This window comes from Lepidochelys kempii, chromosome 9, assembly GCF_965140285.1.
Source record: "Lepidochelys kempii isolate rLepKem1 chromosome 9, rLepKem1.hap1, whole genome shotgun sequence".
Lineage (NCBI taxonomy): Eukaryota > Metazoa > Chordata > Testudines > Cheloniidae > Lepidochelys > Lepidochelys kempii.
The window spans coordinates 59278684-59293048 of NC_136388.1; the positions used below are offsets into that span (position 1 = coordinate 59278684).

At 47.6% G+C, this 14365-nt stretch overlaps 1 protein-coding gene across 1 annotated transcript; it reads left to right on the plus strand.

Moving 5' to 3' along the window:
* Positions 1-1196: 1196 nt before the first annotated feature.
* RPS4X (ribosomal protein S4 X-linked) lies at positions 1197-11276 on the plus strand. The gene is made up of 7 exons (XM_073360599.1): positions 1197-1276; positions 1888-1965; positions 2549-2729; positions 3887-3984; positions 6717-6888; positions 8921-9078; positions 11109-11276. The coding sequence occupies exons 1-7, from the start codon at positions 1274-1276 to the stop codon at positions 11208-11210; spliced, it is 792 nt and encodes a 263-aa protein (XP_073216700.1). The 5' UTR covers positions 1197-1273; the 3' UTR covers positions 11211-11276.
* Positions 11277-14365: the final 3089 nt, after the last annotated feature.

Genomic DNA, 14365 nt, shown 5'->3' on the forward strand with positions numbered 1-14365 from the left:
TCCATTTATGTGAGTGGGCCTGAAAGTGGCCTAGGGCAGTGCCCTGATTACTGGTCTAGCCCACACAGTGCATATTTAGTCCCTACATAAACATGCACATACCAGTTTTCCTAGGGACATGGCTGGATTTACACCTTACGCACCCCTAGGAAAAAAGAAAAGGAGGACTTGTGGCACCTTAGAGACTAATAAGCATAACGCATCCGATGAAGTGAGCTGTAGCTCACGAAAGCTTATGCTCAAATAAATTTGTTAGTCTCCAAGGTGCCACAAGTCCTCCTTTTCTTTTTGCGGATACAGACTAACACGGCTGCTACTCTGAAACCCTTAGGAACAGCATCTTCAGCACCCCCACTGCCTACACCTGACCGTTGTGTTTTCCCTAAAAATTGAAAAGAATTATAAATACAGCCTCCCCGGGAAAGCACAATACCGTCTGCCACTCATGGCGCTCCCAGCCCGAGCCAGGGCACAGACCACCTACCCCAGGTGAGGCGCAAGGGAGGACTGTACCCCTCCCCATGGTGAGTGCTCCCTGGGTGTCCTCCATCCCTCCTGCAGGCCAGCATGGCAGCCGCGCTCTGGCTCTGCCCCTGCAAGTGAATGAGGCGCTGGCTATGCCCCTCCCCAGCACAGGACGGAGGCAGTGGGGCGGCCAAGGTTGGGAAGGGGCTGGGACCCCGCTCCCAGCAGCACCTTCAGTAGCTGCCCCGCTCGGCTGTGGCTCCCAGCGCCCCCCGGCAGGCTGACTGGCACACTCGCCCAGCTCCAGCCCCACTCGCTGGGCGGCCACCCACCTGCACCCAGAGCCTGGCTGCCCACAGGGGAGCTCTATGGATGAACTTTGAACCCACTTTTAACTTTTAGACGCCCCTAGAACGCCGGCACCCCAGGCACCTGCCTACAGTGCTAATCGGAAACCCCACCCTGCCTAGGGAGAGGAGACACCCTGATCTACAGCAAAATAACCCCTCTCCCTGGGGACTGTCTCTGGGGGCTGCCGGGGCTGGCCCTGTTGGGGCTTGGAGGAAGGTAGTTGCCCAACAGCCCACGGGAGACTCCCCAACGCACGCTGCGCCCACATGTCAGCCAGGGGCTCTCTGCGGCAGCTTGGAGTCTGGCGGCGCGGCCGCACTGAAGCCTCCCCGCCGGCAGAGGGCGCTATCCGGCGCTCGCGCTTAGCCAGGCTTGTCCTAGCCGGGCCGCGGTCCAGCCGGCCGGATATCCGTGGCTAGGCGGAAGTGGGCGGCCCTTTCCTCGGCAGAGCGCAGCCATGGTGAGTACGCGGCCCGGTCTCCGGCCCCGCCATCCGTCTCCATCCGTCGCCTGCCGCGGCCCCGGCGCCGCCTCCCGGCCGGGGCGAGAGAGCCCCGCCGTATGGGGCCGGGGGGAGCCGGGCCTGAGCCGCGCCCCGGCCCCGGCCCCAGCCCCAGAGATCCCCGCGGGGCCGAGCCGAGCCGGGCCGGGCCGGGCCTCAAGGCGGGAGGGAGGAAGGAATAGCGGCTTCCCCGAGCTCCTGCCGCGGCTGGCGCCGCCCGGCCGCCGAGGGGCCCGGGGAGTGGGGAGGACGGGCCCGAGCAGCTGGCGTGGCTCCGGCGCGCACGCGGCGTTAAGGGAGCTCGTAGGGAAGCAGGCCGGGTGCGCGCAGGGTAACGCGGCGAGGGGTGTGCGCGGTATTGCACGGGAGCTTTAATCCGTGCAGTCTCGCAGCTACTGAGGCGGCCAATTCAGAAGGGGGGTTGTGGGTGGTAACATGCGGAGGATGATACCGGGATACGTTTCTGCCTCAGAGCTCCCCAGTCTCTGTTAACAGCACCATAGGTTCTTAGGAACACCTGCCTAGTGAGCAGTTTAGTAGTGTCTTAATCCGTCTTTTTCCTACCCAAGGCTCGCGGTCCCAAGAAGCACCTGAAGCGTGTAGCAGCTCCAAAGCATTGGATGCTGGATAAATTGACAGGAGTGTTTGTAAGTATCCCTTTGTGAATTCTGCACCTCAAAATCAAAACAAAAATACCGGTTTCACAGCTGGAATATTTGTTTCCTTTTAATCTGCATGTATTTGGTTTAGTAGGTGATTGGGAGCTTCTGTGAGATTTCAGCCGTGTTGCTTCCACAAATCCTTGGCATAATTTGCCCACTGGTGGCAAGTAAGAAAATTCTCTTGGTTGGTGACCACTTGCTTAACTTGGCAAGGGTTATTCAGGGAGACTTAGAGTGGAGTTTGCAAGAGATGGAGGCCATTTACATTTGTGGGATGTATTAGTACAGTGCTTGTCACAGAATAACTCAAATGTTTAGACCCAGGGAGTGTTGTTGAGTATTCCCCTACTGCAGCTGTCTCTGGCAGATAAGGAGCAAGGCTGTCTGTGAGCCAGTGGGATCCAAACTTTATGAAGTTGTGAAGAAATCATAAGTCTAACCTAGTATTTATTGGGCACTTGCTATTTCTGTTTTGGAAGATGGGCTTTGCTGTTTGCTCATGTCATTGAACAACTGGCAGAAACTTTATTTTTCTTCTGCTTTTCTTGTTTTTTCTTCTGTTCTGTAGGCTCCCCGTCCATCAACAGGTCCTCACAAATTGAGGGAATGCCTTCCACTCATCATTTTCCTTAGGAACAGACTCAAGTATGCCCTGACAGGAGATGAGGTCAAGAAGATCTGCATGCAGAGGTTCATCAAGATTGATGGCAAAGTCCGCACTGACATCACCTATCCTGCTGGCTTCATGGGTGAGTGGAGACAAATCCTGGGAGAGGTGGTGAGGATTGGGGCAAATGCTCAGCTGCTTAAACTGTTGCATGGCCAAAAAATGAGCCTTTCATCACCATGCTGTGAAAGCCAGTGTTTGATCTTGGGGGTTACCCAACTGGATGGGGTGGCTGTTGCTGTGCAGCGCGGGTCAGGTTGGTTAACGTTTTAAGTGCACGTGTAACCAGAGGCCATAATTGGCCAAAACCAGCAATTGGTGCATTATTGACACACTTGCTCCTGATTCTGACAGTGAAGGTAGTTTCTGTGAACCTCAACATATTAATCTGAAGAGAGCAGCTAGCTGACTGTTCAGAACTGTTGGCTTGTGTTCCCAGTTGAACAAATTGCATAAAACTGCCCTTTTCTGAGCATGCTTGGGCTGATGCTGTGATTTGTGCTAAGAAATGTTATCACTGGCACATTTGCTGTTGCTACTTGGCAGTTTGGTAAAACAGAAAAGAAACCAAGTATAAGTAGTGAGATTCTTTTCATTATACCCAGTAAAGTCCAGTATTTTGTGAGGCTTGCAGTTGTACTGGGAAACCACTTCCAAACCATGTTGTTAGCCTTGCGTAATCATTGGACTCTGGCCATACTGGGTCAGACCAAAGGTTCATCCAGTCCAGTATCCTGTCTACCAACAGTGGCCAATGCGAGGTGCCCCCAGAGGGAGTGAACCTAACAGGTAATGATCAAGTGATCTCTCTCCTGCCATCCATCTCCACCCTCTGACAAACAGAGGCTAGGGACACTATTCTTTACCCAGTAGTTGCTCTGATTTAGTTTTAAATTGCTTACCGCCACTAGTATTAGCAACAAATATTTGCAACCCCTGAGTGGTCCTTTGCACCTGGAACTACTTTCCAACTTATCTGAGCTGAGTCTTGCGTAGCCCACTCTTCTAATTGTAGTCACTTGCCGCATAGGCTGGTAGCAATTTAGGAGTGAGGCCTTATGTCGACATGGCTGACCCACTGTACAGAGTTTTTATATACTCCATGGTGCTGTATAAATGAGAACTCCTCACTGATGATGGAACCTCTAGTGTGAATGCTACTGAATGGGATAGCTTTCAAGCTATGATAAAGGCCTAAGAACCTGGAAACTCCTAATGAATGTATTTGTTTGAAACCAGATGTCATCAGCATTGAGAAGACAGGTGAGCACTTCCGTCTGGTATACGACACCAAGGGTCGTTTTGCAGTTCACCGCATCACAGCTGAAGAAGCCAAGGTGAGCCCCTCTCTCTGGCAGTGTTTGGGAATGTTTTGTTTGCTTTGGAACTTGGTGCAGCCAGTGGAGTGGCTGGGTTTTGCTGCACGTATCAAAACTGCCGTGTGCATGAATCTAAAAGTTGGTGTCAGTCCTACTGCCTTGAGAGAGAATCTGGGCCATTCGGTGTACTAGGTGCAGTCTACATGGGATTAAAGGGGAAATGGTGAGGGCTTACGTAGTCTCCATACACAGAAGGGTGCAGCTGGCTGTCAGAATGTGGAGCTCTGTTTAAAACTTGTTTTATTACCTTGCTGTAAGCCTTCCCTGGAGCCGTTTCAGTGGGGTGCATGTGCAGCTGTTCATTGGGGTGTTTACAAAGTGCTTGTTGAAGCAGCAGAGTGCAAGTGGTCAAAATACAGTGGACTACAAGATTAGCTGTATTCCTTCTCTGTGCTAAAGTGAATCACTTTAGATGACATTAACTATCTGTTTCTTCACTGAAGACCTGTGGGCAAACATTCTCTTCAGTGCACTCCCAAATCGTTGTGCAGTGTGCTAGTCTCCCTGCATCTATGTTCAAACTAGCCCCTTCCTTCCAGAAGGCTCTAAGATGATGCTTTAGGCCAGGGGTGGTGAATATCTGGGCTGCCAGATGCTTTTCAATGGAACCCAAAATCTTTTTATTTACTACTTGTTGTTGGACTTTTTTTTTGTTTTCTCTGGAGTCAGGTCCTCGACTATATCTTGACAAGAAATTTGGACCTTGACAAAAAAAATAATTGACTATCCCTCCTTTAGGCCTTGTCTAAGCTAAAAACTTGAAGTAGTTTAACAAATTGCTTTTAAATAACTCGTTAATCTGATGCAACCTCCAAATATAGATTACTGTGACTTTTTAATCAGTTTAGTTTAAATTTGAGTACAGGTCTAGTACAGACACAGCCTTATTTTTACCAAATGCCCAAGGCAGAATTTTCTGGGTGCAGTAACTATTAAACCTGCCTGTAAGTTCCTTTGCTTTAGACAAACAATTATACACTGTCTGATCAAGTTCTAAGACTTGATCCCTGTTTTGCAACAGTAAAAATTGGAATTAATTGCTCAAAAGGCCTGTATCAATATTCCATATCTGGTGGTGCGTGAATTGTCACTTATTTTGGGAGGTTGGTATCTGTGGAAGAAATGGCCATTGGGTTGGGTCCTGGTCACTGGAGTAATCTCAAACTCACTAGTGATTTTATCTGTCTTTAAATTGGAAGCCGCAAGGATGTCTGAAAACTGCTGGCCTTATTTGTATGCAAAATTGGCTCTTGATGGACGGCATAGAGCACAGGAAGGGTAGTGCGAGCTGTAAAACAGAATGACTATTAACTGGATACAACTCAGCAAAGCTTCTCAAATTCAAATATGAAGTCAAAACCTTTGTACCAACTTACGGACAGACACTAAAATAATGGTTCTCCAACTCTTACATCCGAGAACTTACCTCAGTGTGGCTGTTTTTGTGATTACATGATGAGGTCCTGGCTTGCTTAAACGTTTTTTGTTTAGAAAACGATAAACATTTTTACTCGTAACTGCCAGCCCTGTGGTTTGGCTGGGTTAGTTCTGCCATACATGTGATCTCACTAGTAAACACCGTAGGCCAAATCACTTCCTCAGCGACACTTGTTCCTTTCCCTTTGTTGCCATATCATGTTGCACTGGTGTCCCTGGTGGGATAATTTGGTTTACAAAAGTGTCTCCTGTTGGTGGTACATGAGCAGGAAAGGTCTCAACTTGACTCCCAGATCCCAGGGGGAGATTTTAGGGCTGGTAGAGGAAAACCTCATTTTACTTGTAAACTCAGCAGTTTAGCTCTAAGGAGGGACAATGGACACACATTCACTGTGCTGTTTTTGGATATACTTCTGAGCAGAACCATGCTAAAATCTCTTCGTGGACACCTCTCCTCCCAATCTAGATCTTTTTGGAGCATTTGGGTTATCTAGAAAGTAAAATTAGGGTAGCGTTAAGAGAAGGTGAAAATAAACTTGCTTTGTAGCAGTGGGGATGGGTATGTACAGTACTCAATGCCTGACTGCTGTAATCTCCAGGCTACGCTGCAGTTTGATTCTCTCCTGTATTTGCTGCCCTCTCAGTTATGTTGTGACTCTCAAATTTGGTCACTGTTACATTTACACCACGGAGACATGAAGTAGCTATGTAGGGATCAGAGGTTAGAAAGCCATGAGACCACATGAAAGGGTTTTGGCAACTGCTCTTGGTCATGGGCCACAGTCTTGCAACCAACACTGGAAGCAAAAATATGGAAATCAGTTTCTCTTCTACTTGTCTGCCAGGTTCACAGTTCCCTTTGTAAGAGGCCTTCCTCTGGTGTCGGGAAGCACAGAACTCCAATCTGAAAAGACTCAAGTGCAGTGTAATTTGTGTTAAAAATGAACTTGGCCTCAAGCCATGTCTTTTGTTACTGAGCTGGAATGTCAGTGGACACCCAAGGCCAGCAGTGAGACAGTCATGGTGAAAGTACTGGAGATGAGGGAGAGTTGCTCCCTTTAACAGCCTCTTAGTAGGACACTTTGCTCTGGAGTGGAGCTTGGCCGCTGCCCTCGGCACATGGCTTATCGAGCAGTGCTGATACTATTTGTGCAGAGGTGGTACTTCATATGTTGTACCTAGGTCCTGTCCTGAACCATATAAGCTGTCGGTCTAGTCTGTTTGCATTCATTGCTGTTGGCTTGTGTTCACAGTACAAGCTGTGCAAGGTGAGGAAGATATTTGTGGGCACTAAAGGAATCCCTCACCTGGTGACCCATGATGCCCGTACCATCCGCTACCCAGATCCCCTCATCAAGGTGAATGACACTATCCAAATTGACCTTGAGACTGGCAAGATCACAGACTTCATCAAGTTTGACACAGGTATGTCCCTCCATCTCCTCCTGCACTCAGCTCTCTCCAAAATAGGAGAGCAGGGGTTCGGCTAAATGGGGTTATAGGATCCCCCCTTCAAAGGGAAGAAGCCATTAAGCTGAGCCCCACTGTCTGTGGGATCCAGTTTCATTAGATGCGCACAGAGTGGGCTTGGCGGTGCCAGAGCAGTTTCACAGTGCCATGTCCAAGTGTAACAGCAATACTGACTTCCTAGGTTTCGATCACTGTGCGCTATAACTGCTGGGGAACTTACAGAGTGAAAATTGGCACAGATCTAACATGCAGGCAGCAGCACCTGGGGTATATCACTTTGCCATTTGGGAATAAAATAGGCAACTCCCTTGGGCTAACTGTTGCCTGTTGTAAGGTGAGCATTTCATTCCAGGCATGGGATGGAATAGGAGTGGTAGGGAAATTTCTAGATTTCACTGCTCCTTCCTTGTGACACTCCAGATATAAGCTCTTCCAGTGCACATGGTTTATGATGTCTGGTGCTGTTTCAAATGAGGCACCTCTCTGAAATGTGGATTGCCAAAGACTGTCTTAAGGCAGGTCTGCATTTGAAACGCTGCATCGGCACAGACATAGCGCTGTCTGCACTGGTGTGTAGGTTGGTGTAACTAACTGCATTGCGGAGGGGTGTGGATTATACTTACAGGACGATGTAGTTATACTGAAGTAATTTTGTAGTGTAGACCAGGGCCAAATCTTAATTTCTCTTTCTCAGTAGGGTCTTCTCCATAGGCAGCGTAGGGGTTCGTGTTTCCAGGGCTGCTCTATAATGCTGGAGCGGGACTAGCAGAGGTCTGTTTCCCCCAAGGAGAGAAGGTGGTTCTCTAGTTTTCCTGGCAGAGGAGTTGCCCTCTGTGTGTGACCTGGGAGAGGAGTGGAGACTCTTCCTGGCTTTAGTCAGACTGAGTGCACAGAGGCTTGAGTGCAGGAAGTGGAAGAGCCCCAATGCCTGCACTTGAATCGCACTTTTGGTTGTAGACTGTTCTGCCTCCCCGCCCCCCCCCCCCCCCCCCAAAAAAAAAAAAAAAAAGGCAGCACGATGTTTCCTCTTCCCTTGCCCAAACCGGAAGGGATGCCGCATCAACTGTGTGTGTTCCCTGCTGTAAACCCAAATGCATCACTGCTGTTGGGATAATCCCTTGCCCTGGTGTTGCATTTGTGTCTGTTATGGAGGGGCTGACAGTAACCCATTCACGTGACATCTTGTGCCGTGCTAAGGCAGTAACACGTGCAACGTTGTTGTGCAGTTATATGTAAATTCTTCTAAATGTGTGATGCATGTTTGACATGCCACATCTCAACTTCAGTATTGATCAAGGCAGGAGCTAAAAGAAAGCCCTGATTTCTTTAACTGATTTCTTCATGTTGATCATCACTTCCAGTAGGACAGTGCTGTTGGGGTTGGAGAAACCTGAGTCATAGAAGTGAAACGCTTGGTCTCAAAAATAACACACTTGGAAAGAAACATTCCTTGTCTTGTCTTGATGGTCTCTAAATCGTGATGGTGCTGTGAGGGGCCCTCTGTACAGTGCAGTCCTTCGGATAGGAGGAGTGATATTATGACCAGTAGGAATAAAACTGAGCGGATGAAATATGACTGCACTGGAATAAAGCAGTGGAACACCAGCTTCTCACTGCAGCTGTTCACATTTGGTGTAAACTTAAACAGCTGCAGCTAGTGCCTCTGTCCATGGACTTGCATGGCCTGAGGTGGCCTCCCTTGTTGGACAGTCAGCCTGATTGTAGTAGGTCATCGGGTGCCAACACAACTAATCGGACCATGTGCCTTGTCTGGTCTTGTCTTTGTAGCATCTTAGTGTGACTGGTAGGGTTTCTGCTTGACCTCCGTACCAGGGCATTACCTTATTGCATCAGCATCAGACCAGACAATTGGTGCCCCATCTCTAGCAGTGGTCCACACAGGATACAAATGATCGTGTACATTGTCATAAAGGGCTTGGGGTTGATTCAGGTTTAGAGACTCACTAATGGCCTTCCTTCCATGTAGGTAACCTGTGTATGGTGACTGGTGGTGCTAACTTGGGCCGTATTGGTGTGATCACTAACCGGGAGAGACACCCAGGCTCGTTCGATGTGGTGCACGTGAAGGATGCCAATGGCAACAGCTTTGCCACCAGGCTCTCTAACATTTTTGTTATTGGCAAAGTAAGTGTGAGCTAATAGAACTTGTATTGCTTTCCTTCCCCGTGGCGTGGCTTGTGCTGAAGAGCCCCCTGCTGAATATATGCCTCACTTAGAGGGAATGGGTAAACAAAGCGCTAACTGCAAGAGAGACAGCTGTGTTCCCAAGCTAGTTCTGAGCTTGTTCTGTCTGAAGCTGCTGCTCCAACTGCTGTCTGTAGCAAAAGTTAAACATTGGCTGGGGCTGCCATCTGGCTTCACCCCATGTGTTCCCAACCTCCTACAGGCCGTGGCCTGTTCACATGGCTGCCCCCACACCCACGTTAGTTGTAATGCAAACCTTTTTGACCAAAACAGTCAAATTGCTTCATGAATGTACAGAAACCACTGTGCGCCTAATTGAAAAGTGGTGACCTCAGGGCACTGGCTGTGAACCATAAGCTGAGCACGTCCACTCATGCAGGCCATTTTCCCATGAACGTGTCCTGATGCTGTGGAACTTGAGAGCAGATTGTGGCTTCTGATCAGCTAGCAGAAGTCACTCTACAAAGCAACAAGGTGCTGTGCTGTGCTAATGGAAATCCACCTGCTCTTTACCATGTTGACCAGAAGGGACCCTGTGATGATCTAGCCCGCTCTCCAATGTAACGCACACAGGCCATAGAACTGCCCTGAAATAATTCCGTGTTTGAGCTACAGCAGATCATTTTAAAAACATCCAGTTTTGACTTTAAACCACCACTGATGGCAAAGCCACCGCACCCCCAATGGGTCCAATGGTTAATTACTCTCATGGGGTCCTGTACTGAAAGAGGTGACTGTTCGAGGCCTGAGACTGAAGTGGGTGCCCTCAGTAAGGCTGCAAAGGGGTCACAGGTGCAGTTACCCCAGGTACAGTGACTAGGTGGAGGACTAGTTGTGAACTGCCCCTTTAGTGGGTATTAAGTCATTAAAGGCTCCTGACCAAACAGCAAGCATTAGGAGCACCATCTCTGCTTATTGAATATTTTAAAAATAATTACATACAAGCAACTCATCATCTTTACTTCCAGTAGCAAGGAAAAGGAACAGATATTAGAATGTGCTTTGGACAAATTAGCCCAGCCATTAAGGGTCTGATTCTGCAAAGTGCTAAATGCCTTCAGCTCCCACTGATCTCGGTGGGAGAGGATGCCTGCCACTTACAGGCTTGGCCCATAAGAAAAAATATATATTTTAAATTGGGGCACTTTGCACCAATGCCACAGTACATGATGGGTAACAAATTCCTGCAGCAATGTTGCCTTTATGTTGTCAAAGAGCTATCTAGGAAAGAGGCAGGGATTCGGCTGCTGTTGCAAAATTCAGAGACCAAATGTGTCCCTGCTGTTACCCCACTGACCTATGGGACACCAGGCTGAATTTAGGCATGTGCCTAACCATGAGTTCTGTCACTCAGTAAACTCTGTGTGGCTATCCTGTTCAGTGGTGCTTGTTATGTCCTGCATGTAGGGGAAATGTTCCACTTGATCCTGTAATCTGTGTGTGAAATCTGCTGTGGGTTTGACTGAGGAGCTGGAACTAGGGCATGCACTGGCAGAGCAGCTGACTACCTGGACATTTCAGGTTTAACTTTACTTTGATCCCCATGATGGATTTCTTAGGAAAGACTAAGGTCTTGTCTAAACAAGGTTTTTTAAAACAGTTGAGTTAAACTGGTACAAATCTCTGTGTGGCTGCTCTTGTTTTGCTTTGAAGCATTTATTTCAGAGTAGCTTGAATCTGTTCCTAATAGACTTAAGATAAACTGAAATGAGTCTCCATGTAGCCTTTTGCACCTGTTTTAACTAAATCTGTTTTAAATCCAACTTTAACACAAAGTTGCACCACTAAATTTAACAAGGCCTTAGAAGCTGCTGCCAAGAGAGCAGAATTTACTTCTCGAGAGGGAGGTTCTACTCGGCATGGAATAACAAGGGGAGGGAAAGGGGGGTGTAGTCTGGAGTTGGAGAAAGCACCGATACTATGAAGGTTGCTTAATTGTACTGTGTTGTGATTCTCTCCTCTTGCTTTAGGGTAACAAGCCATGGATCTCCCTGCCCCGTGGAAAGGGAATCCGTCTGACCATTGCTGAAGAGAGAGACAAGAGACTGGCAGCCAAACAGAGCAGCAGTTAAACCCTCAAAAGTGGACAAACAGCAGGCCATTTCCTTTGTCAAATAAAATTGTTAGCAACTATAAAACACTGCCTTTTTCCCCACCCTCTGAACACCGGTTCTTGCAGTCCTATGGCTCTGATAAGCTAGCAGTGTACTGCAGGCTACCAAATCACGGGACTCTGGTCACTCTTAAATACTAGGTCACATGTAAAAGGAAGCTGTGGGCTACTAAATTGTCCCTTTTTTAAAAACAAATAAATTTGAACGTAAAGTTGCGGGGCGAGGGGGACTCCTTGTTACTGGGGTCTTATGAAGACGGGCCAGTTGTGAGAAGGCTTCTTCACAAAGCCACAGCCCTCTAATGCTTTTCCCCTTAGAGCAAGGGCTCTCAAACTGGGGTTGTGACCCCTCTGGGTCACGAGGTTATGGGGGGGCGGGGAGTCATGAGCTCTCAGCCTCAACCTCCAAACCTTGCTTCACCTGCAGCATTTATAATAGTGTGAAATATTAAAAAGTGTTTTTAATTTATAAGGGGGGTGTTGCACTCAGAGGCTTGCAGTGTGAAAGGGTTCACCAGTGCAAAAGTTTGAGAACCATTGTCTGCTGTTTCCCAACAAAATTAAACCAAAAATGGGTTGTCGTTTTTTGTATATCTGCACAACAGCATCATCTTCTAGTATAGACAGATCTTCAGAGACAAAGCCAGAGAGAAGGGTTTATGACCAAGCTGCTACTAGCTCATGTTCTCGTAGTTTAAGATGTTACAAATGTACATCATTTTCTCTGACCCTGGCCCAGCCTGGATCATGGATTGCTGCTGCTCCACCCTATTGATATGGTACATCTGAGTTGACTGAAGACAGGAAGGCCTCTTATGCTAACACAGTAGAACCTCAGAGTTAAAAAAAAAAAAAAAAAAAGATTTGACAAAGTAAGGAAATGGTTTCTGTGCTTTTCGTTTAAAGTAAGATGGTTAAAAGCCGCATTTTCTTCCTCTGAGTAATGTTTCTAAGTTGTATTAAGAACATTTGAAAGAACCAGATGTTTTGTTCAGTGTTATGAACAGGAAGCTTACAAGAAATGGAAACTTGGACAGATGACTAGGGAGGAGTATAAAAATATTGCTTGAGCATGCAGGGGTGTAATCAGGAAAGCCAAAACACACCTAGAGTTGCAGCTAGCAAGGGATGTGAAGGGTAACCAGAAGGGTTTCTACAGATATGTTAGTAACAAGAAAAAGGTCAGGGAAAGTATGGGACCCTTAATGAAGGGAAGGCAACCTAGTGACAGATAACGTGGAAGAAGCTGAAGCACTCAATGCTTTTTTTTTTTTTTTGCCTCGGTCTTCACAGATAGGGTCAGCTCCCACACTGCTGTCCTGGGCAACACAGTATGGGGAGGAGGTGAGCAGACCTGTTGTGAAAGAGCAGGTTGACTATTTAGAAAAGCTGGACATGCACAAGTCCATGGGTCCAGATCTAATGCATCCAAGGGTGCTGAGGGAATTGGCTGATGTGATTGCAGAGCCATTGGCCATTATCTTTGAAAACTGGTGGTGATCGGGGGAGGTCCTGGATGATTGGAAAAAGGCAAATATAGTGCCCATCTCTAAAAGGGAAGAAGGAGAACCCGGGTAACTACAGACCGGTCGGCCTCACCTCAGTCCCTAGAAAAATCATGGAGCAGGTCCTCAAGGAAACAATTTTGAAGCACTTGGAGGAGAGGAAGGTGATCAGGAACAGTCCACGTGGATTCACCAAGGCAAGTCATGCCTGACCATCCTGATTGCCTTTTATGATGAGATAACTAGCTCTGTGGATATGGGGAAAGCAATGGATGTGATATATATTGAATTTAGCAAAGCTTTTGATAGGTTCTCCCACAGTATTCTTGCCAGCAAGGTAAAAAAGTATGGCTTGGATGAATGGACTATAAGATGGATAGAACATTGGCTAGATTGTTGGGCTCAGCAGGTAGTGATCAATGGCTCCATGTCTAGTTCGCAGCCAGTATCAAGCGGAGTGCCCCAGGGGTCAGTCCTGGGACTGGTTTTGTTCAACATCTTTATCAATGATCTGGATGATGGGATAGATTGCACCCTCAGCAAGTTAGCAGATGACACAAAGCTATGGGGAGAGGTAGATATGCTGGAGGGTAGGGGTAGGGTCCAGAGTGACCTAGACAAATTGGAAGATTGGGCCAAAAGAAATCTGATGAGGTTCAACAAGGACAAGTGCAGAGTGCTGCACTTAGGATGGAAGAATCCATGCACTGCTAAAGGCTGGGGAGCGACTGGCTAAATAACAGTTCTGCAGAAAAGGACCTGGGGATTTCAGTGGATGAGAAGCTGGATATGAGTCAGCAGTGTCTCCTTGTTACCAAGAAGGCTAAGGGCATATTGGGCTGCATTAGTAGGAGCATTGCCAGGAGTTCGAAGGAAGTGATTATTCCCCTCTGGCACTGGTGAGGCCACATCTGGAATATTGCTATGATGTCTTGGGTCACAGAAACCCCCTTGGGACTGCCATCTGATGTGCTGGAGCTACCTCTGAACCCGTTTTCCCTGGCAGCTTGGGATTTCAGTAGCTTGCCTGGTTGTTCCAGTCATGGTAGCCTGCTACAAACAGACCCAGGTCTGAAACATGGCCCCGAAAAGCTGTAGGCTTAACTGAAAAGAGCTTAAGAAGTGCTACTGTCTCCAATACCCAGTTCCCAATGGGATCCAAACCCCAAATAAATCTGCTTTTGTATAAAGTGTATACAGGATAAACTCATAATTGTTCACCCTCTATAACACTGATAGAGAGGTATGCACGGCTGTTTGCTCCCCCAGGAATTAATATTTGCTCTTGGTTAATAAGTAAAAAGTGATTTTATTAAATATGTAACTGGTTCTATGTAATGACAGACAGAACAAAGTAAATTACTAAGCAAAATAAAACATGCAAGTCTAAGCCTAATACAGTAAGAAACTAAATGCAGGTAAATCTCACCCTCAGAGATGTTTCAATATGCTTCTTTTACAGACTAGACTTCCTCCTAGTCTGGGTCTAGCAATCACTCACAACCCGCTGGTTGCTGTCCTTTGTTCCAGTTTCTTTCAGGCATCTCTTTGGGGTGGAGGGGCTATCTCTTGAGCCAGCTGAAGACAAAATGGAGGGGTCTCCCACGGG

Bases quoted from the DNA above. Each gene is read 5' to 3' on its own strand.
- RPS4X (XM_073360599.1), top strand. The intron at 3,985-6,716 runs GTGAGCCCCTCT...TTGTGTTCACAG, and splicing joins TCACAGCTGAAGAAGCCAAG to TACAAGCTGTGCAAGGTGAG. The intron at 6,889-8,920 runs GTATGTCCCTCC...CCTTCCATGTAG, and splicing joins CTTCATCAAGTTTGACACAG to GTAACCTGTGTATGGTGACT.